At 38.7% G+C, this 22,322-nt stretch overlaps 1 protein-coding gene across 7 annotated transcripts in view; it reads left to right on the forward strand.

Annotated features, from left to right (window-relative positions):
* The window catches only part of lzts1 (leucine zipper, putative tumor suppressor 1), a 160,531-nt gene that overhangs the window by 121,415 nt on the left and 16,794 nt on the right, over positions 1 to 22,322 (forward strand). For 5 of the 7 annotated variants that reach the window (XM_039769577.1, XM_039769580.1, XM_039769579.1 and 2 more), the window contains one exon: positions 15,871 to 16,361. The exons of 1 other annotated variant lie outside the window; for it this stretch is intronic. In XM_039769577.1, the coding sequence (XP_039625511.1) occupies positions 16,005 to 16,361 (357 nt within the window). In that variant the 5' untranslated portion in view covers positions 15,871 to 16,004. Of the gene's footprint in view, positions 1 to 5,401; positions 5,491 to 15,870; positions 16,362 to 22,322 lie in introns of those variants that run through there. One more of the 7 variants, XM_039769582.1, reaches the window with a different exon arrangement.

A 22,322-nucleotide genomic window follows, 5' to 3' on the forward strand; every position in this document is an offset into this window, starting at 1 on the left:
AATTCAGAGTAATAGGGGAACCATGACCAGGCATATTAAGACAAGATAACAGTCCATTACCAGACTGACTCCAATACATCCATATGCAGAATGGCTCAGGCGCAAAACTGCAACTATACTAATAAAAGGCAAAGCCCTAAAAGACTGACTGACTGACTCACTCACTCACTCACTCACTCACTCACTCACTGACTCATCACTAATTCTCCAACTTCCCGTGTAGGTAGAAGGCTGAAATTTGGCAGGCTCATTCCTTACAGCTTACTTCCAAAAGTTGGGCAGGTTTCATTTCAAAATTCTATGTGTAACGATCATAACTGGAACCTGCTTTCGTACATATATACAGCCATAGCCTGCAGCTTGGTCGCCATGTGAGGCGGATTTGCGTCCCTCATGCTGTAACAGAGTTAAAATTGCTGGTGAGGGACTGTGCTTATGCAAACGAAAATGAGATGGTCAGGGATAGAATAGTGTTTGGCACAAACTCAGGAAACGTGCGAGAGAAACTTTTAAGTGCTGGGTCTGAGCTAACATTAAAAAAAGCCGTGGACATTGCAAGATCGCGCGAGATAGCACAAGCAAAGCTGAGAACCTTCGATACATGTACTCCGAGCGGCTCACGTGAACTGACTTTGCAAGATTGGGAAAGGTAAACCCATGCAGTGTGTGATGTCTCAGATAAAGAGGAAGACGAGCTGCTTATTGATGCAGTAGGACAGAAACGACAATCTGACGCTGAAAAAGCCTTTGTACACCTATCAATAGGAAAGCAAGGTGTAAAGCTTAAAATGCATTACACAATTGAGAAGGCAGCAAAAGAATATGAAGCGAATGACGCATACAAGCATATTCATAAGTGCAGCTACTGCGGAAACAAAGCACACGGTATAAACCTTAAGTTTAAATTAAGTTCATGGAAAGGCTGCCGCTGGCATTTGTCATGCCTACAATGAATACGATATTCGTGAGATGCAAGTTTAATAAGAAGACGCAGGGTATAAACAAGACTTTTGATCACTTTGTGACGGGGTTAAAATTGCTGTAACGGAGTTAAAATTGCTGGTGAAGGACTGTGCTTATGCAAACAAATGAGAAGACAAGGTGTGAAGCTTAACTTTAAATTAGGTTCATAGACACGCTGCCGCGGGCGTTTAACATGCCTAAGACGAATACAATATTCGCGAAATACAAGTTTAATGAGAGCACGCAGGGTATAAACGAGACTTTTCATCACTTTGTAACAGAGTTAAAATTGCTGGTGAAGGACAGTGCTTATGCAAACGAAGATGAGATGGTCAGGGATAGAATAGTGTTTGGCACAAACTCAGCAAAAGTGCGAGAGAAACTTTTAAGTTCCTGGTCTGAGCTAACATTAAATAAAGCCGTGCACATCCCAAGATGTCACAAGATAGCACAAGCACGGCTGAGAACCTTTGATGCATTAACTCCAAGCAGCTCATGTGAACTGACTTTGCAGGACTGGGAGAGGTAAACCTGTGCATGCAGTGTATGATGTCTCACATAAAGAGGAAGACGCGCTGTTTATTGATGCAGTAAGAAAGGAACAACCCTCTGAAGCCGAACAAGCCTTTGTAGACATATCAATAGGAAAGCAAGGCGTAAAGCTTAAGTTTAAATTAAGTTCATAGACATGCTGCCGCTAAATATTCGCAGGCAAATCCACAACTTAATACCGGGAATGCCTGTTAAACATCTTAGATTCATGAGTACCGATTTGGGTGGTGAACACTTCGATGAATGAAACCTGTTATCTTTACAACGACTGACAAACACGGAATATAACTTGAACACAAGACATCCTCCAAATACGAACCTCATTGAAAGAAATAATGATAATCAAATCCTTGCTGACAGAAACACTCATAACAGTGATAAAACAATTACATTGACAATCATGTTACGCTATTTCTAAAATGTTTCCTTTTCTTTTTCATAACTTCTTTAATGCGCTACTTCTCCACTGTGAAGCACGGGTATTTTGCTAGTCACCAATAAACCTAATGGAAGGTCTATGGACAGTGGGAGGAAACCCACAGAAACATCTGAGGAGAGCATGCAGACACACACAATGGTCTGCTCTGATTTAGTGACACTACCCATTATAGTAACAGCATCACTAATATTATTATTCATCCATCAATCATTTTAAAAGACTTAAATTAATTTTAGAATTTCTGCCTACACTGGTAGTATCTTGCACCAGGAAAGGAGCAGCTCTGGACTATACTAGTCAATTACAGGGTTATTATCTTATTAGTATTATTATAAAAAAAATAAAAGTACACCAGGAATCAGTGCTCAACCAGGTTTTTAAAACTTGACTTAAAATGAAGGAACATTTCTCTTTTTCCTTTTATTAAAATGACTGTTTTACACCAAACCATATTTTTCTTCATAACCATTTCAAAGACTCTAAAAGCTCCAGTCACTCTTGTTTAAGTATTCCACTTTTGTTTTCTTTTGATTTCACTTTCCGACAAACCAATTTTTTTACCCATTGTCTTTACTTTTTTTAGTAACAGACTATATTTTTCAAAAACCAGCTAAAACCATCACATCAATCAATACAAAGTTTTTTAAACTGGAGTTGTGGAGTCCTTATTGTACTGTGTCTGACATGTTAATAAAAGCTGTTAAATCTCATTTTCTTTGATTTCACCACATGGATATGACATGAACGTAAAGCTGTATCTTAAATGTCTATTTTATGCTTTGGCTGTCAATCCATTTGTTTTCTAAACCTACTTTTTTCTGTTCAAGATGGTGGGGAATTGGATCTGATTCCTGCAGCAACAGGCACTGAAGGCGGTGACAGTCCACACAGATACACCCACACGCACTCATTTAACTGTTATTAATCAAGCTAACAGAATGCTTTCAGCTAATGAAAGAAACAACAGCCACAGAAAAAACACACACAGACTTGTGGAGAACATACAAAGGTCACAAAGGCAACAGCTCAATTAATAATTGGGTAACACTTTAGTTTATGTTCTGCAAAAATGCATCTAACCCATTTACTCTTATGTAACAAGACCTCAACAAAGTCTTCTTTTGGTCTTCATAACAATGTTAACAATAACAATGCTGTTCATCACTGTGCAGTGTGGCATATTGACATGGTGGCAAAATGACTTTTAACATGAAGGATTCACTGGTCTTATACTAAATATATACACTAATATCGAGAGAAATGTGTCTCAGGTAAGCCACCTCAGACCATTCCAAAGTGAAGTTTTACTAGTAGGCAACATTGGAGAGATGAAAAAACACTTTATTGTTGCTTTAATAAGTGTTATGAAGACCCAAAGAAGTCTTTATTAAGGTCTTGTTACATAAGAGTAAATGAGTAATAGATTCAGTTTTGCACTAGTAAACTAAAGTGTTACCAATAATTGAATAGTCATCCAAGCAGTGTGTCCACACATTTCTTTTAAAAAACAGAATTATTACTTGAAACATTATTTTTTGATTTCTTAGTGCTGGTAGCACTGGCCAGAAAATCTGCTGTGAAAGTAAATTATTCCATTTGAAATGCAGTACTAGCAATTTATAGATGCTATAATTCACCTATCCATTTTTTATACTTCCTATTAAATTCAAGGTCATAGGAGAGAAGCAATAATTCAAATATCAAAATAATTAGTGCGGAATGCCACTTTGTCTGTCTTTCTATAGGGAACATCCATCCATTCATCATTTGTTTAACTTGATTATTCAGCCCAGAGTGTTGCCAAGCCTGAGTCTATGCCCACACCATTGAATGCGAAGACAATCAACCCTGGATAGAGAGCCAATTAATCACAGGGCACACTTACACACACACACACACACACACACACACATTCATATTCAGACACAATGGGCCAAGTTAAAGTCACAAGCCAATCTAAAGTGCACAGTTTTTGGAATCTAGGAACACAAAAAAACATGCAAACCTTACGTAAGCAGCGCTTAGGTGAACATTTGTTCCCAGGATTCAGGTAGGAGCAGTAACTTCCATGACACCCTTTTGGTAAAAATAGTTTTCAACAGAGGTTGCGAGGCATTTTGAATGCATCCATCCATCCATCTATTCAAAGGTGTTGCACTACTGGTCTGTGGTGAGTTGAGGTCTACCCCAGCAGAACTCACTGCAAGTCAGAAACCGTCACCAGGATGGTGGGATGCCAGGCTGTCTCAGGGCACTCTCAAGCTGCCACCCACACTCAATGACAATGTGGCAATTTAGAGACTCTTCCAAATATTTCTTGGGATGTAAGGACAAAAACCGTGAGTACCTGCAGAAAAGCCATGTGGGCACAGCAAGGACCTGCAAATACCAAACACACACACATACATACACAGTAACCAGAATGTGAATACATGACACATGCTGCCTTTCATTTTGTTTTAATTATACTAGTGATGTTATGTTTATTAATACATATTTTAGTATTATCCCTATTCTGTAGGAAGAAAGTTTCAGTAAATTTTGCTTTGTTCATTTCGTGCATTATTTCTGTCTACAAAATCCCTACTAATATCGTTTTTTAATTATGCACTTTTACTACTATTGTTATGATCCATTCTTTTTTTTCCCCTCAAGGGTGATTTTCATTAAATGTTCCATTGATTGGTTAGAGATAAAGAATAAATTAGATGGCAAAGCTCCTTCTGTCCAGACAAAGGGTCCTGGCCTCTGTCTAATCAGCATATCAGTTCATTGTTCGCACCATATAACGTTGGTGAGCTGAGCCGATCTGAGCTGTGGGTGTGAAGTGTGCCGAGTGAAGGATGTAAAGTCAGGCCAAAGAAAGCATTGTCAGTGGAGGAGTTAATCACTTTAGAGGCACATTTGTGTAACGATGTGTGCGTTGTGCTGTCTGCTCCCAGGGGGAACAAATCACTCTCTGGCGCGCGCGCACACACTCTCATACACTTCCCCCCACTCCACATTTACATGTCAGTTATGCAAAGCTGTGCTTGTTAAATAAATGCCCCTGACCCCCCCGTAGTAGGCTGGCAGGCAGAGAGCAAGTTAAATTGGGAGGACTATTCACTGAGCGGCCTGAGACTCATTCATCACCTTGAGCAAAGCAGGATCCCTCTGTAATGAGAAAAGGTCCCAAGCAGGGATGAGTACAGCCTTTCAAAAGTGGACTAAGCTAAGCTGCCTTACCTGGACTTTAAGTAAGTAAGCAAGTCTTGACATTCAGAAAATATTCCAAAAAAATAGATAAAAATAAACAGGTATGCACCACCAAGGGTAGTGTGTGGATGTACAAGATGCAAGGGTTTGGATCACCTAAGAAGATGGATGCTGGTTCTTCAATGAACAAACCTAGGCTGTCTGTTGTGCTCACTCCTTGGCTAATCTGATCCCTTCTTCACACCAAAGGTAGCAGCTAAAGATGTCTTTACTGAAGAAAATGGGCAGCTAGCATCATTTTGTTTCAAAAGAGGAACCTGACAAAATCCCAACAACCTGTAAGTAGCATAGCAATATTTCTTCCTTTAGCATAAAGGCCCACCGGCGCAAAGAATAACCCTAAGTTGAAGTTCTACACCTGCAGCTAACTCATTTATATTTTTGCTTGTCTTTACCTAACATTTTCTGCACTTTGTTTAAAATGTTGTATATGTGCTTGAGGTGCTGTCATGACTGGCAGAATGATGATGTACTGTAGTAGTAGTTAGATTAAAAAAGACAAGCAGTTAACATCATGCAGAATCCTTTAAAGAGATAGCATCTCAACCCCACAAAATATTTTCATATTTTAACATTGTGTTGGTTTATTATGAAAACAGCAGTTAATGCAAGTGGTAAAGTTCTGACAAAATAACTGTCATAGGGTTCTGACAAACAACATTTAAATAATGCCTTGAAATATGGCTATGGGGTTGAAATAATACATACACCCTAGGCAAACATAAATGTCGCTCGTGTACTTTGGTTTTTCGCTGTACATTCTGCCCGAATGTCATCACATGCATATTTTCTACTGGGTGTCATGCTGAAATTGTGGTGATACAACTGATTTCAAAATCCCAGCTCTATCTGACGTCCCTTCATCAGCTTGGCACTGAATTCATCATTAGGAATATTGTCAAGTTATTCTATGGAGTCTATCAAATTGATTTCTTTGCGGATTGTGTCCTGATCTACTTATTTGCATTTTAAAATTTGTGATAGATTGAGAAGGGCTCAACATAGAAAATAAAGGAATGGGCAAATTGCACAACTAAAAAAACTGGGATTTTTGAAATAAGATTTCTCGATTCTCAATGGGGCTAAAAAATGAAAGATTGAATGAATGACTGTAGTGGTAAAGTAGAGAGGTAAAGCCTGATGATTTGTTCACACCTTTTTACTTCTGCTCACCACAAAAGAAAATGTGTACACATTAGATAAACAAATTATAATTTGTCTGTTATAAAACATATTTCAAAAGTAACCTGAAAAGGGTATAAAATGTATGACCTTAAAAACTTAATATTCTGTTACCTGTACAAGCCACAATTATGTGTGTAATATATAAATATGCAGGTTTATATTATACTTAGTAATATTATTATTAATGTAATGTGTGATAGATAGATAGATAGATAGATAGATAGATAGATAGATAGATATTTTATATATATGTTACAATATGTATGTACAATATACTGTAGTAGATCATTTTATATTAATCTTTACTGTATATGTATTTTAATTGCAATCAATTTCCAAGTAATACAATCACATGCTATACTGGAAAGCACTTACACTTATTATACATAATAATCAAACAGATAATTTTATATTGTAACCTACTGCCAAAGCACAGAGGAGCTGTGTAGGCACTTCAGCCCAGTACACATGGATGACATCATAGAGACAAATAAACCAGGCAGCTGGGCACGCGTTGCAGGGTCAGGAGGACAATAGAAGGAATGAAAGGAGACTGGAAAGACCTGCAAATTGGCGTCAAGAAAAAAAGCCAGAAAGAGTATATGGAAAGCAGTAGGGGCAGAAAGTGAGATTCAGAGAACAGATTGTGGGGATCCTGCACGTTTGCTGTTTTTGATGGTGTCCCTTGTGGCTAAATGTGGGAGGGGCTGGAGCAGAAGAAAACAATAATAGTCCTCACTTACATGTAAAAATGGAGTGTGTCATAGCTTTAATGCTGATGCTTGTCACAATACATAATATATATTATAATATTTATAATATGCATATTACTATATATGTAATAGGTACATAACATTTTCTCAGACTATAAGCCATATACACTGTATTTGTAATATAGTTGCTAACATACAATCAATTAACAGATAAATGTATCTATATTTATTTTTCAGACTTGATATTATTAAATTTTATATAATAGACAGTATAATCAAAAGTCATGATGAATTGTTGTATGTTGGTCAGACATGCAAGGAAAAATTTCACTGCGCTGCATATACATGACAGGACTATTGTTACAACTAATGGTGTTTAATACTGTATTAGGTGGCAAGGTGGCCTAGATTATAGTGTTAATCTGACATAATACTTGTGTTTTGTTTTCCTTAAAACTGTTTCAATATACTAGTTACACATGTCATTACATCTGTATTAATATATAAATCTGTACGTATTTGCATTTTAAAATATGTGGGGGCCTAATATTGAAAATAACTCAATGGGAAAACTGAGATTTTTGAAATAATGATTTCTCAATTCTCATTTGGACTGGAAGATGAATGATTGATTGAATAAATGGATGAATGAATGAATGAATTTAGTGGTAAAGCAGAATGCTAAAGCCTGATAATCTGCCCTGTCTTCAAAATCAGTTTCTGAACAGAAACACATCTCAGTAAACAATACTGCCCAGTTTGTGGTAGATGCTTTAAGATCGTGTCCACCACGAAAGAACTCTGTGCTGTGTAGCCTGAATATTCTTGCTGAAATTCCTCTCTTCTAAAAAAAAAAAAAAAATGGCAAACTGATGCTAGCAGATGAGCGCTTTTTTGAAATTGATTGTAGATGCCAGTGTTCTAGAGCACATGAGTGTGATAATGTCCCATGCAGATATTACTTTAACACTCTGAGAATTACTGAGCTTTGTACAGACTCTAACATCTGTCAGAAAAAGGTATATCAGGTTTTTGAGCTAGCTAGTTAAGGTTAGGCAGCTTAAAGATCATAATAACTCTGACATCAGTTCCTCCTAAAGAGGTTGGCATTTAGACATGTAACCTAAATAGACAAAAGTAAAATGATTAGGCCCAGAGTAACTTTTCTATTACAAGCTGCACATTTTATCATGCTATTCAAACACTGACAATTGCCTATGTTGCCCATGAAAGAACAATAATCAAACAGAAATCCTCTTTCTTTGTAGCATACCTTGGAAGTGTGTTTGGCTCCTTATATGATGAGCAGTGGACTCTCACTTAACATGAGTGAACCATAAAATCTGTCACTCACTGCTGTAATTTTTATTAGTAGACTAAGCAATTATTGCCAGTCTTACCTTACAGAAGTACTCGTCTTTGCAAAAAGAAAGCAGAAGTTGCAGATATCCAAAGGTGCATTTACCAATTCAGTCATCCTTCACCTAGAAAGGATTCTCCATTTCCTAGCAGTGTCTGCATTACATCCCTGAAGGCCCTTCATTTATTACAAGGCTGAAATTACCTACATTTCAAGTGATGCCCCTAGGATAATTCACAAATGTAAAATGGAGCCATTTTTTCCACTCTTTATTGATTATACAAAATGATAAAAGCAAAAAGAAGCCATTAAATACAAATGTGGTTCCTTTTGTTGTTTAGGGCAACCTACGAATTCTACAGTGTGTTTATATAGGTCAGTATTTTTCCATTAGACCATGACAGAGAAAGTGAAGGTATTTCTAAAAGCTATAACATATTCTGAAACAACAAAACTTTTTTTTCTTTACATCTCCTTAAGTCATTTTTACAGCTTTTCTGTCATAAAAGACTCATTTGTAATAAATTCATCAATTTCACTTGTGATGTCTAATCGTGTTATTCAGGCTCATTTGCAACAGACACTGGGAACAGAGTAAGTTGGGAGAAGAGGAGGCTACCAAATACAAAGCAAAAAAGAAGAGAAATATCTCAAATCTATGATTTAAAAAGAAACACTACTATAGTTTGTAGAATAACTTGGTTCAAACCTTTTGTTGTATTCAGTAGTTTGCTCTCCTAATTCAGTCATTGCAGCATTTAGTTTCAGAAAATTAAGAATCACAATTCAGCTACTGTACTCCAAGTCATAGTTCTGGGCATATAAAGTTCTTATTCTTGGAAATTCAATAATCTGCTAAGGGATTAAATGTATATATCTATATATATAAAAGCCAAATACTCACTGACTCACTCATCACGAAATTTCTCGAACCATGAGGACTTGGCCCATATGTGCTAGCTAAGAAATGGTTTTAAACATTTCATGGTCCAACCGCATTCTGTCTGTATGTCTATCCACTTTTCATCAGAGAATTACTTAATGGATTTACATCTGGTTGTTTTCTATAATTTGCTTGAACTTTCCGGTTGATTTTGTAACTTCTCTCATCGCGCTAAGTACCATAGTTCGCTTGCAGTATCAATATATTTATGCAAATCCAAGAGCGCGGCTGTGGGCCGAGAGCAGGGGGGCAGGATCATTCTCATTCCTTCGCCAGCCTCTGTTCGAGTTACTCTACATCTCACCATGTGTTGCAGTGCACCTTACCTTCGCTTAGCTAGCGATACCTGTTTGTTCAACTGACATTATTATCTACAGATTGTTAAGGAGTAACGTTTGACGTTTTTGAGAGAGAGATCAGAGCTAAGTGTGTTTTACAGGGTAGCTACTGATTGCCAGATATATCACAGCCATGTGTTTTTCTCCCCACGCGGGGAGCGCTTTCCTGTCAGAGCTGAACACGATCAGATATAGTGCTAACATCTATTGTTTTTAAAGTTTGTCCTGTTTCATTACTATGTGGATGCAGCCACGGGGTACAGCTAATCTATATATATAAAAGCCAAATACCACTGACGCATTCATCATGAAATCTCTCGAACCATGAGGACTTGGGACTTGAAATTTGGAATGTAGGTTACCTTTGGCCCATAGCTGCTTGCTAAGAAACGGTTTTAAAAATTTTATGGTCCAAGTGCGAAATTTCTTATAGTTTTTTTGTATGTCTGTCTGCTTTTCACAAGACAACTACTTTATTGATTTACATTGGGTTTTTTCTATAATTTGCTTGAACATTCCGTTGATTTTGCGACTTTCTCGTTGTGCTAAATATCATAGTTCGCTTGCGGTACCAATTTATTAGTGTGAATCCATTAGTGTGCATTAAGAAAAATGTGAATAGTTGGCTTTTGGGGCTTTAATTTGTTCTGTCATACACTCCTCTGGCTTGATTCTTACAAAAATCCAAGGCTTTTATTAAAAATACAATGCAGTGCAATCAGTTCAATTCAGATTTACTGTTATATGTACAAAGTACAATGAAACTCTTATGTGCTCTTTTCAATATATTTCCTCTTGGCCTGAATCTTGCTCTGTAAGCTATGTAACATAACATGAAAGAATGCACTGTTTCAGAAAAAATAATCATATGCTTTTAGTTCACAACTGTCTGTTGCTACAAGCCAAGGCAGAACATAAGTGCTGAAGAGGCAGAATTGCAGAAGCAATAGTAGGGCATTATGGGTAATATAGCTTGTCAAAGAAGGGACTGGCTGGGATGTCATAACTCAACTCATAACAACGGCTGTGAGATGACAAGCAAACAGGAAAAATTGGACCAAAAATCTGCAATAAAATAAGTATTCCCAGTTTTCTTTTGTTATCGCAATAATGCCTCATAAACGCAGAAGACATTTTTTTCAAAACCTTTGCTGCTACAAAGTGGAAATAATTGGTAAGTTTTAAGACTTTTTTCTATCATCTTCAGCCTTATTTTAAGCGGCAAGAACAGACAAGGTGTCTTTAAAATGTATGAAAAAATGCTACACTTTGGAACACAGTTTTATGTGACAGATTGGTACCATGATGGTGAAGAAAGAACTTTGACGTTAAAAAGTACTGAACTTATACTTCGGTCACAGTGACTGTCCTGCACCATTAGTATCGGATGATAACATAAACAGCAGGAAAAGAACATAAAAATATTAACATATATGGGAAAAAATTGCCAGAAGCACTCTAAAACAATCTTAAATAGTAGCAAATTGTAATAATCACTCAGTGAGTTTTTGAAGTAATTGGTAGTGCATATCTGATTTAATTGATCACTCACTCCTTTTCTCACTAATACTAATCACTACATTCTTTTCCTTCATAGTGAATGTTGAATCTGATCAACCTTTTTATTGATCACTGTTTGTTCTTGTTCTCTGTTGATTTCTAAATGTTGTTGCCTGAATGAATCAGCGAGTGTGTCACTCCTTCATTAATCAAGATATACTGTCTCACTGTATTGATCACTCTTCTTTGTATAGTACTGATAACTGTATTTTCCACTATGAACTGCTGTGCTTTTTCCCTGTTTGTTGTTGTTCATTTTATTCATCATGCTGATTGGGTGCTTATTTAAGGCATTATTTGTACATAATACTCTCTTGAAGGGAAATTTCTGTTTCTTTCTACTGCATTTAGCAAGATGCTTTATGCTTTGCAGTGCTGGTTACTTATATTGATCTCAGATTGTTTTTCATAACATTAATAACCAAATGTTTTCACGAGTATAAATCCATAATTCCATTTCAGCTAACTATTGCATCTCTTTGCAAGCACAAAGCACTCGGCCATTTTCCATGTCAAGTCAAGTTGGGGAGCATGCACTGGTAAAGTGCATTGCCACACCTACTACACGACGAAACAACTCATGATCCCAGTTGGCAACCCCCCAGGCAGATACGCGGTCCAGTCCCACCCTCTGGGAATTTCTCTCTATCTGCCGCAGCCAGGTGTTATGTGGGCGACCCCTTGGTCTGGTCCAGCCACTCGGGTTCCCTACAATGAGGATCTTATGAGCTGGATCACCCTCTGGGGAACGCGCCACATGGCCGTAGTGCCGTAACTGACGCTTCCTCATGTAATGTGCCTCATTCGGGACTCCATGAGCAACCGCTCATTGGACACAAAGTCAAACCAATGGTACCCAAGGATTTTCCGGGAGAGACACATTACCAAAGTAGTCCAGTTTTCATCTCAGGTCACTGGATAGCGTCCATGTCTTGCAACCATATATAGCAAGACAGGAAGTACCAGGACTCCAAAGACTTGGACCTTCATCCTTTTGCATACATATCGAGAGTGCCACACACCCCTTTCCAGTGACCTCATGACCCCCATGCTCTCCCAATCCGTCTACTGACTTCATAGGAATAGTCACCAGAGACATGAATGTCACTGCCAAGGTAAGTAAACCTCTCAACAAGGTTGACATTCTCTCCGCAGACAGACACACTGCTGATAACCGTGCCTAAGAGGTCATTAAAGGCCCGGATCTTGGTTTTTATCCAGGACACTCACAAAGCCCAGACACTCAGACTCCTCGCTCAGTCTCTCGAGCGCCCCGATCAGAACCTCCATTGACTCCGCGAAAATCACAGCATCGTCAGCAAAGTCAAGATCCGTGAATCTTTCTTCACTAACAGATGTCCCACAGCCGCTGGACCCCATGACCTTGCCCAACACCCAGTCCATACAAGCATTGAACAGAGTAAGATCACACACCCCTGATGAACCCCAGAATCAATTGGGAAGAACACAGATTTTTCATGTACTTGTGTTTTATCTCCTTGTTTTGACGTCCTCTATAGTACATTGAATCTTTTTTCTCTCAGCTAAATTCTTGTTGCATTAATCATTGTATCTATTTCTTTATGTTGGCAATTTGTAGTTTTAGCTTATTTCAATTATTTTTTACTTTATTCATCTATCTGTTGTCCATTATTTGCATAATTCAGGAGCACAATGAACTAAGTGAATGATATTTTCAGGAACATTCCTTGAATTAATTTAAAGTTGGGTTCTTTCATAATCAGAAGATGCTAATGAGCTCTCAGTCTCACCCAGCACTTAGCTCTACTACTTCTGATTTTCAGCGCTCTACACTCTAAACCCCAAACTACATTAAATATTTGTTTGTACATTTTTATAATGTTTAAATGCACAAAGTTTATTACACAGGCTTTGATAAAATCAGCCTAATTAATGTTAAACCTATCTATTTCTTGATTGCTAAAGTGAAAAAGAAAAAAACGCATGTCTAACTGGCAGCTGCACAAATTGAAAAGCACCATCAGGACAATGTAGTCTAAAAATAAGCTGGCTGCTGAACAACTGTACAAGATGAGGACAATGGAACAATTCAAGACTACTAGATATCCAAGTAAAATCATACATGCAAGCATTTGTGTAAACAGTACTGATTTCATGTTATTTGTTAGGGTGATGATGTAATTCAACCTCATCAGCCTAATTAACAGCACTGTGCTCCGGTGCTCAAATTGCCATTGTCAATGCACTCCCATTCTGCCCAGGCTGTCACTATGAGCTCTGACTCCTTATGATCTACACTTTAAGTTCTGGTCTCATCTCTCCATCAGATGACATGTCAACCTCCAGACTACAGTACATGCTCATCTGCTAAGTAGTTAAATCACAGATATTACAGTGGAGTTTACCTACACAACAGGATACAAGATTCAACTTGAACTAAGCATTAAACAGTTTAATGATCCAAATTGATTTTATACTGCTGTATAGCTTACAAGTGCATGAAGGAAACCCAGGCAGCAAACATTTAAGGTCCTAACAGACTATGACCAGTGTGGAGGATGGCCGGTCGTTTATCCCGGCCAATACCCCCAAGCCGCCAGGTGGAGCCCTCCTTGCAGCATGGCGGTCCCCAGAAGACCAGCAGGGCATCATGGACAATGTGGTTTTTATGCACAGTCCTGCTGGATGCCATGGGGGCCACATGAGGGAGCTGCAGGGAGGACCGAGGACTTCTTTGTGCCCTATGACCCGGAAGTTCATCATAGGAAGAGCGTCGGGCTTCCGGGTTAAAGAGAAGAGCTTTTACCTGACCCGGAAGTGATTCAGAATCACATGGACTGGGGATTGGGAACACTTCCAGGTCAGGAGATATAAAAGGACTGTGGGAGCTCCCAGACGGCGAGCTGAGCTGGGTGGAAGTGTGGCAATGCGTCTGGGAGCTGGAGGATTGGTTATTTGTGTATTTGTGATTGGTATTGTGATTTATATGAGAATAGTGGAGGAGAGGGTGTTTTTTGCACTGTGGCAATTTAATAAAGTCAATCTGAGGACTTTTACCTGGTGTCTGGAGTCGTGGACAGGGGTTCAAGGGAGCAAGAGCGCCCCCTATCTACCACACCAGGCACAAAATTCAAACCCAGGTAGTATAAACCACTGTGCCATCCTATATAAATCAATCTAGCTGTATATCAATCAAGGATTCAAACAGATCCCCCTTGATGGTCAGAGTGAGAGTATGCTAGCATTTACTGCCAGTATGCTGTGCCAGAAAATGGTAAATTGTCAGTACATGAGCCAACTTCAAGCCATTTATAATATATATACAGGGTGGTCCAGATCTAATTATGCAGATCCAGATCACTTGGATGAATTTGATTTTTGTGGGGACGATTCCAGTTAGGCACGAAGACAATTCTTCATGTCGTCAGTTTACACACATCTCGATGGTCTGGGATTTTTCGGGTGATTTTCTATGTAATAAACTTAATAAGTTATAATGTAATGCAAATTGCATAATTAGATGTGGACCACCCTATACTAGTCTCATAATCAATGCTGCTGAAAAACAATCCCACTGCATAATGCTGCAACCACCATCATTCACCACTGGAATGGGGTTGCAAAAGTGATGAGCGGTGTCTGGTTTACTCTGGACCTGACACTTAGAATTAAGGGCAAACAGTTCAATCTTAGTTTCATCTGACCAGAGAATCTTGTTTCTCCTAGTTCTTGAAGTGCAGGCTTTCATATATCTTTTACTGAGGAGAGGAGTGTGTCTGGCCACTCTGTCATAAATCCAAATTTTATGAGTGTAGCAGTGGTGGTTGCCCTTCTAGAAGTTTCTCCCATATCCACACATGCTCTCTGAAGCTCAGCCAGTGTGACCATTGGGTCCTCGGTCACCTTTCTTAACAAGAATCTTCTCATCCAATATCTCAGTTTGGTCTGGTGGCCAACTCAACAAGGAGAGTTGGTTGTTTTTAAACTTCTTGCTTTTAAGAAATATGGAAGCCACTGTGCTTTTGGGAACCTTCAGTGCTGAAGAAAGTGTTTTGTAGCCTTCCTCACATTAGTTTCTAAGCTCTGCAGGTAATTCCTTTGAACTCATGGCTTGGTTTTTGCTCTGATGCACATTGTCAATGGTAGGCCATCATATAGACAGGTATGTGCCTTTCCTAATCATGTCAAGTCAATTAAATTTACCATAGTTGAACTCCAAAGAATACATAGAACCATCTCAATGATGATCAATAGAATGAGATGCAACTGAGTTTAATCCAAAATGTCAAACCAAGGGTCTGAACACATGACTTAATGTGATATTTCAGTTTTTTATGTTAAATAATTTTGCAAAATTTGAATATCCTGTTTACTTGTTACCTGTTTAGTTTAGTTGAAAGGCAAAAAGATTACTTATGATGAGTGGTTTGGTTTTTAATTTGTTTCAAATCTTCCTTCTGCCATTCTGAGCACCAGCTGCTTTTCTTGTATCTATCAGTGAATAGATTTCTAAATAATTAATCAAGTATAGTAACATAGTGAGCCAAGTACTGATCACAAGTATATTTTTCTTGCAGGTTTAATTCAAGGGGATTTGTTCTGGATATGTTGTGGCTATGATCATGTTACATGCTATCCCCCGTCAGAGCGCTACTCTGAATACTAAGGCTAAATTCACTTTTACTTTGCTCTTCCTGAAGTCCAAAGAATCATGGGAAGTGTTAGCAGTCTGATAACAGGTCATAGTTTACACAACAAGCACTGCCGTGCCTCTGAATACAAGTTGAAAAAGACATCACAATCAAAGAAAGCAAGCCGCAGTACGGAAGGCTACATCAAGTATGGCTTTTCCCAGGACTCAGCTAACAACAATGCCAAAGCAATCTCCAAACATGGGAAGACTGAGGATTTCTTCTATATTAAAGTGAGCCACAAAGATAGAGTACCTGCCAGAAATAACACCAGCAAACCTTTTGCAGGGGAGGAAGACAACGGGGCAGAGAAAGAAATGGAGACTGGGAAGTCAACACCGCCAAAACTGGTGCCCATTTCTGGACAGTTAGGAAAAGTGAGTATCTCGGGCTGCTTTTTGATACACTGAATATATTTCTTTGCATTCACTTTCTCTTGGGAGGAGACCCTGCTAGTGATGGTCCTCCCTTTCCTGTTGTAAATATGTATGTATTATTATTATTTTGCTGTTTTTTAAAGACATTAAAACCATTTGCCTTTTTATGGCATCACTTTACAGACATTAACAGTGATATTCTACTAATTCTTTTACTTCCAAAATACATAATATATCTTTTACTTGTACTCATCACCTTATTTTAACTTTTCAGTACTTTATGCTGTTCACTGTTTACTATTCCACCTCATACCAGTAGACAACACTACATATGCCTATACACTGCTGAATTTATGTAACTGCAAGACTATTTTTGCCTGTCATTATGCAAATGAATAAGTGGGGATCACACGCTGAAAATATAATTTAGCTTTTGTATTCTTTTCTACTGTGCATCTCATTATTTTTTGGTAGTCAAGATTAAAAATTATTTAAGTTACCTTATTTAAGCTGCAAGGCCCTTGTTAAAGCAACTTGTATACTTGTCTAAACAAAGAGAACTAATACTACTGTATAATAGATACAGTAGTCATAGGGTGATCAAACCTATGGAATATAACAAACCTTTAATTTTATATTCATCTAACAAAGCAAACACAACTCTAAGTGGGGACCCATGCCAAGGTTTTTCAATTCAATAAATGTCTAATTAATATGTCTGATTAATACATTGTGTCCTAAGTTAGGACTGTGAAAATTTGGTCAACCTAAGTATTTACGTGAAAAAAAAAACAACTTTTAAGCCAACTTCAGTTGTTAATTTTAAATACAATCCTTAGCTGAACCTGAATCAGTGACAACAATGGATTTACTACTGCTGTGTCTAAGGTCATCTTCCCAAATGTTGCATTTCAGAGCCTGTTGGTTAACACTAGCAAAAACTGAAGCTGACAAGTTAAAGGAAGAGGGCTTCACTGCAATAATGTCAGGAGATACTGACAGGCCATAAAGGCAGCAGCTACAGGCAGTGAAGAGATGATCTATATGTGGGTGGACTCTGGCAATACCGTAGAGTAGGGGCGGACTGGCCATTAGGGCATTTGGGCAATGTCCGGTGGGCCGCAGACTCTGATCTGGTCATGGGCTGGCACTTCATAAAATAAATTTTCACAACGTTACAGCGAAAAATTTGGTCAGACTGCCTTTTGCCAATTTCTGTTTCAATAACGCTACATTTGAGTTAGAATATACTGTACATTATTTCAAGTTATATTATCTCACATCTAGTATTAAAATTTTTGGTACTAATAATTACTTTTGATTATGTGTTGTGCATTTTGTTGTTCTCTAGTCGTCGGCGTGAGCGATAATTAGTGGTTTTCAGCTGCGATTATTAGTATGATGAAATAAAGCTATAAAGTACAGGATAGGAATTTTTCATATTAGGACGGAACATTTATAGTTTATTGTTAAGTTAATGTGAGATTTTCATTATAACCTCAGTTATAATTTATTCCATTGTAAATGAGCAGCTCCTAGCCTACTAGGATACTGGCACTTGGACATGGCATTGACTTTTGACATGTACTCTAATAGCGTGTAAGCTGTGTTACAAAATTTTTATTTTTCGTCAAATTTTATTTCTAAGCATGCTGTCAAACTTTAAGTTGTGTCTAAACAACAGTGTACAGATTAAGTTTGGCAACAGTTTACACAGAGTTCATATCATAGGCTCATAGCAAGTCGCAAGCTGCGTACTCATCGCAAATTTTAAGAAAATTACAATGCATAATTCCTCCCTGCGTGGAGTCTGCATGTTCTCCCCATGTCTGCGTGGGTTCCTCTGGGTTCTCCGGTTTCCTCCCACAGTCCAAAGACATGCAGGTTAGGTGCACTGGCAATTCTAAATTGTCCCTAGTGTGTGCTTGGTGTGTGGGTTGTGTGTGTGTGTGTCCTGCGGTGGGCTGGCACCCTATCCAAGATTTGTTCCTGCCTTGCGCCCTTTGTTGGCTGGGATTTGCTCCAGCAGACCTCCGTGACCCTGTAGTTAGGATATAGCGGGTTGGAAAATGACTGACTGACAATGAATAATGGGCCAAGTGGGTCAACCTTGTCACCTCACTCATTGAAGGATGCCTGGGCTGGTTTTGAGACCCAGTCTGCTCCTGCCATAGAGTATCTTTTGTACGGCTCAGAGAGGTTCTCGCAAACCATTCCATGACTTTGGGAAGGTAAGTAGAATGTGTCCCAAGTCACCTTCGTTTGGAACAGGTTTTGGTTAACTATCTGTGGGCTTTTTCCTTATTGATATGCGTAATTTACCACTTGTTTCAGGGGAGTTTCCTAGCCCTAAAATTCAAATCTGTTATTAACTTTTTGATTCTGACTTTAGATTTGATTCTGCTTAATTATATGCACTTTTCCAACCAGCAAATTGGCTGCCACCATTTTGTCACTGTCCCATCCTCCCCCCACCCCATTAGGATAGCGCCTTGAGTTGCTATGGCCATATTGGTGGACATAACCTATTGAGAATGAATCAACAGGTTAAAAAGGTCATCTGTAGTTCACGTCCTCATCTGAGCTTTGCAGATTCTTAAACCTATTTTTGCCTTGTGCATTTTCCTTAAACTAAAATCTTATATATAAACATCTATGCATGGAAATGTGTGTGTCTATCTGTCCCGAAAGTGAGAGGTGGAGTCGAGGTAACGGTTCCATCTCCAAGGATATGCAAGCGAGGCCAGCACGTTGGCAAAACAAAACATCCGAAGAGAGAGTCACTCGCTTTTCAGCTATTACAGAAGCGAGGCAAGCACATCTGCAAAATGGTGTCCCTTTTACTTTTCCTCCCGCCGCTAATACACACGCGTTGCAAGCACGTCAGCAAAATGAAACCCCCTAGGTGAGAGCCGGACAGAGTAGTTCCTTTCAATTACCTAATATCTCTACATTTCAATTTTTTTCTGACAATTTCAATAGATTCTAGGACCCCATGCTTTTTACAGCATGGGCTTACACAGCTAGTTTTATCATAATCTTTTTACTATTGATCTCTGCCTGAAATTTCTGACTTTCTGGTTTTTGTCTCTTGATTCAGTTCTGACTCAAGTACAACTTGATCTCCCAGTTTTGAACCTTTCATTTTGACTTTTTAACCCCTCGCACTTTGCTATCCTCATTTAACATAATAACCCCATCAAAAGATTAAAAAGGACCACTTTAACAAATTGCTGAACTTGGGGCATATGATCTCTTTGTCAAAGGAAATGCCAGAAGGATTTGTTGGGGTTGTGTCCACCTCTGCGGCTGAGGTCGCTGGAATGAGTAAAAAGTAAGGCTACAGGATAGATCTGACTAGAAATGCCAAAAGCACTGGATATTGCAGTGGCATTTTAGTGAATATGCAAATATACTGGCAGAGGTGGTGGTCCCAGTTTTTTAACAAGGGGAACAAAATAATATGTTCCAGTTACGGATGGATCACACTCTTAAGCCTCCCTGGGAAATCCCATGCTGGAGTATTGGGATTTTATTTTTGTCATCTGTTCTTTGGTTTTCTTTTTTGTTAATCAATTCTATCCTTTGTTGTCAGGATATTTTTTATTAGTAGTTTTCATTTCATTAAGTATTGTCTTAGTTAATAAATGGCCTTTTTCAAATTTTTATTTATTTCAATTGATTCTGTCAATCTAGGCCCTTTAATTGAGCCAAGGCCTTCAGTTGCTGTAGACATTAGGGCTGCAGCTCTCTTTGCTGTGGCATTAGCTCTTATGGTGGTGCTCTTTGTCTCTCTTTTGCATTTTCGTTGTTAGGTTTTGCTTTCTTTTGCAATTGCACTTTCTCATTGTAACTAGATTAAGGTCATTAGACTTTTGAACTTTACCTTGTTTCATTTCACCTTGTTCAATTGTACCAGATCTTTGTTTCATTTTTTCTTAAATTTGAATTTTGAATTGTTATCTGAATTGTGTATTTTAGGTGTTTTGAAGTGTTTTTGTTGTATTTTAAACTTCCTTATTCTTAAATTAAGATCAATATTAAAATAATTTTTTTAAGTTGAGCAAGATGGTTTTGATGATTTCACTTTCACCATTGGGGTATATCACAGTTATGGGACATTTCAAGTTGGTATTGATTTTGAGTTTTCTGTTAATGGGTTGTGGCCATGAAATTGTCTGTTTCTTTTTGTTATTGATGGCTTGCCTACTGTAACACATTCACTGTTGTGTACTGGTATGTAGTCTATAACAACTGAGTGACTATGTATGGACATTTCTAAGTTCCATTGAAGTGTTAATGAGGAAGAGAGATGTGGGTGTTTCTTAGTCTTTGCACAGATATTTTCAAATAATCTAAAAACATGAAATAATAATTGTGATTGCTAATTTAAATCTTTTTCTGCTCCCCAAGCCCATTCCATACTGATTCCAAAAGAATATGGACACCCCTGCTGCAATGACAGTAAAGTATCCTACATTACACACAATCAAACTCTGATGCTGCCTTTTCTTGGAATGGCTGTGTGACACCGCCGATAGTCATGACCAGGATGAGTTGAGTAGATGAGAACAAACACACCAAGTAAGGGGATGGTGAAAACAGCTCAAGTGCTTTTATTAAAAACAGTTCCCAAAACAGTGTCCCAAAGTGCGCTGCTTCAAAATCCTAAATCCCTAAAATCTTGAGCCATAGTGCAGTCCTTTAAAACCTGGCCACCTCCTTGATTTAACCCAGAGCGGGTCCTTGCAGCCAAGAAGGCACCTATCCAGCAGTTCAGCCCACCTCCAGCGCTGCTCCTAGACTCTGACCCTTTTAGCCCTCTCTACCTCCAGGCAAGGTACCCTATTAAGCCTGTGACTCCCACTGCCAGGCTTGGGTGCCCAGGGTCCATGGCACCACCCAGTGAATGCCTCTCACCAGCATCTCCTTCACCTACAGCCACACTGCCTCTCTCCAGTGAGTCACTACAACTAAGCAGTGTTTCGGCCACTCCACTCCCCAGGTCACTCAGCAGAAGTGGCCGTCAGCCCCTGAGTGTCGTTCACGCACTCCGAGGGACTTCTGTCCAGCTGTCTGCCTTCGTCGCCTTTCTTATGCTCACTTGCACCAGATCTAATACTCACCCCTGCCTTTTTCTCTCCCTATCTTCTTTTCTTTTCTCTCTCTTACCAAAAGGCCTTTTCCTCTCGATTCTCCTCTCTCGCACTTGTGCTTCACTTTTAAATTGGTGACGTGGCAGAACTGAGGCAACCAGCAGCTCCTGGGGTCAATTAGAGTTGCAGGCAATCCTGTACCTGTGCACTAAGTGCAGGGCCGTCTGCTCCCGCATCGCACACGGGAACCGCTCCCACCATGCTACTACCTGAAGACGGGAGTTGGGCAATTATTTATTTAAAAGACACCAATCACCCACACATTTTTAACTCATTCTCCTTCAAATATTTTTGTGATCTAACTATCCTGTTAGTGTTTTCTCTTGCACAATGAATTTATGTCCTACATTAGATTTTTTCATTCTTAACACAGAGATATTTAATTGTTAATAATTTATTTGGATGATTTTGTCCACCCTTCATTAGGATGCGTCCTGTGGTTGTTAGAGGTGGGTTGTCAGAGGTTGCGACCTTTGCCTACACGTTGCAACGGAATGAAAGGTCAACAACTGCTGTGTTTTCCTATATGGGTTTGCAGATACAACACACCTCATGGTATTTGTAATTCTTGCTATTTCAAATCCATTTTCTCTAACAAAAAGCTCTTTCTGGCTTAGAAACTTTGCTTTGCTTTTAACTTAAATTTTTAGTATTCATTTCTGTCTATACTTTAGTTCTCTTGTTTCAGACCCTCACTATGTCTCTCCTCCTGGTAAATTCTCCTTTAGCATAACAGTAGCAAAGACACAAGCATAATCATTTACATACCGTAGATCCCGGAATACAGGCCGACCCGGTATATTAG

This window comes from Polypterus senegalus, chromosome 11 (genome assembly GCF_016835505.1).
Source record: "Polypterus senegalus isolate Bchr_013 chromosome 11, ASM1683550v1, whole genome shotgun sequence".
In the NCBI taxonomy this organism is placed as follows: domain Eukaryota; kingdom Metazoa; phylum Chordata; class Cladistia; order Polypteriformes; family Polypteridae; genus Polypterus; species Polypterus senegalus.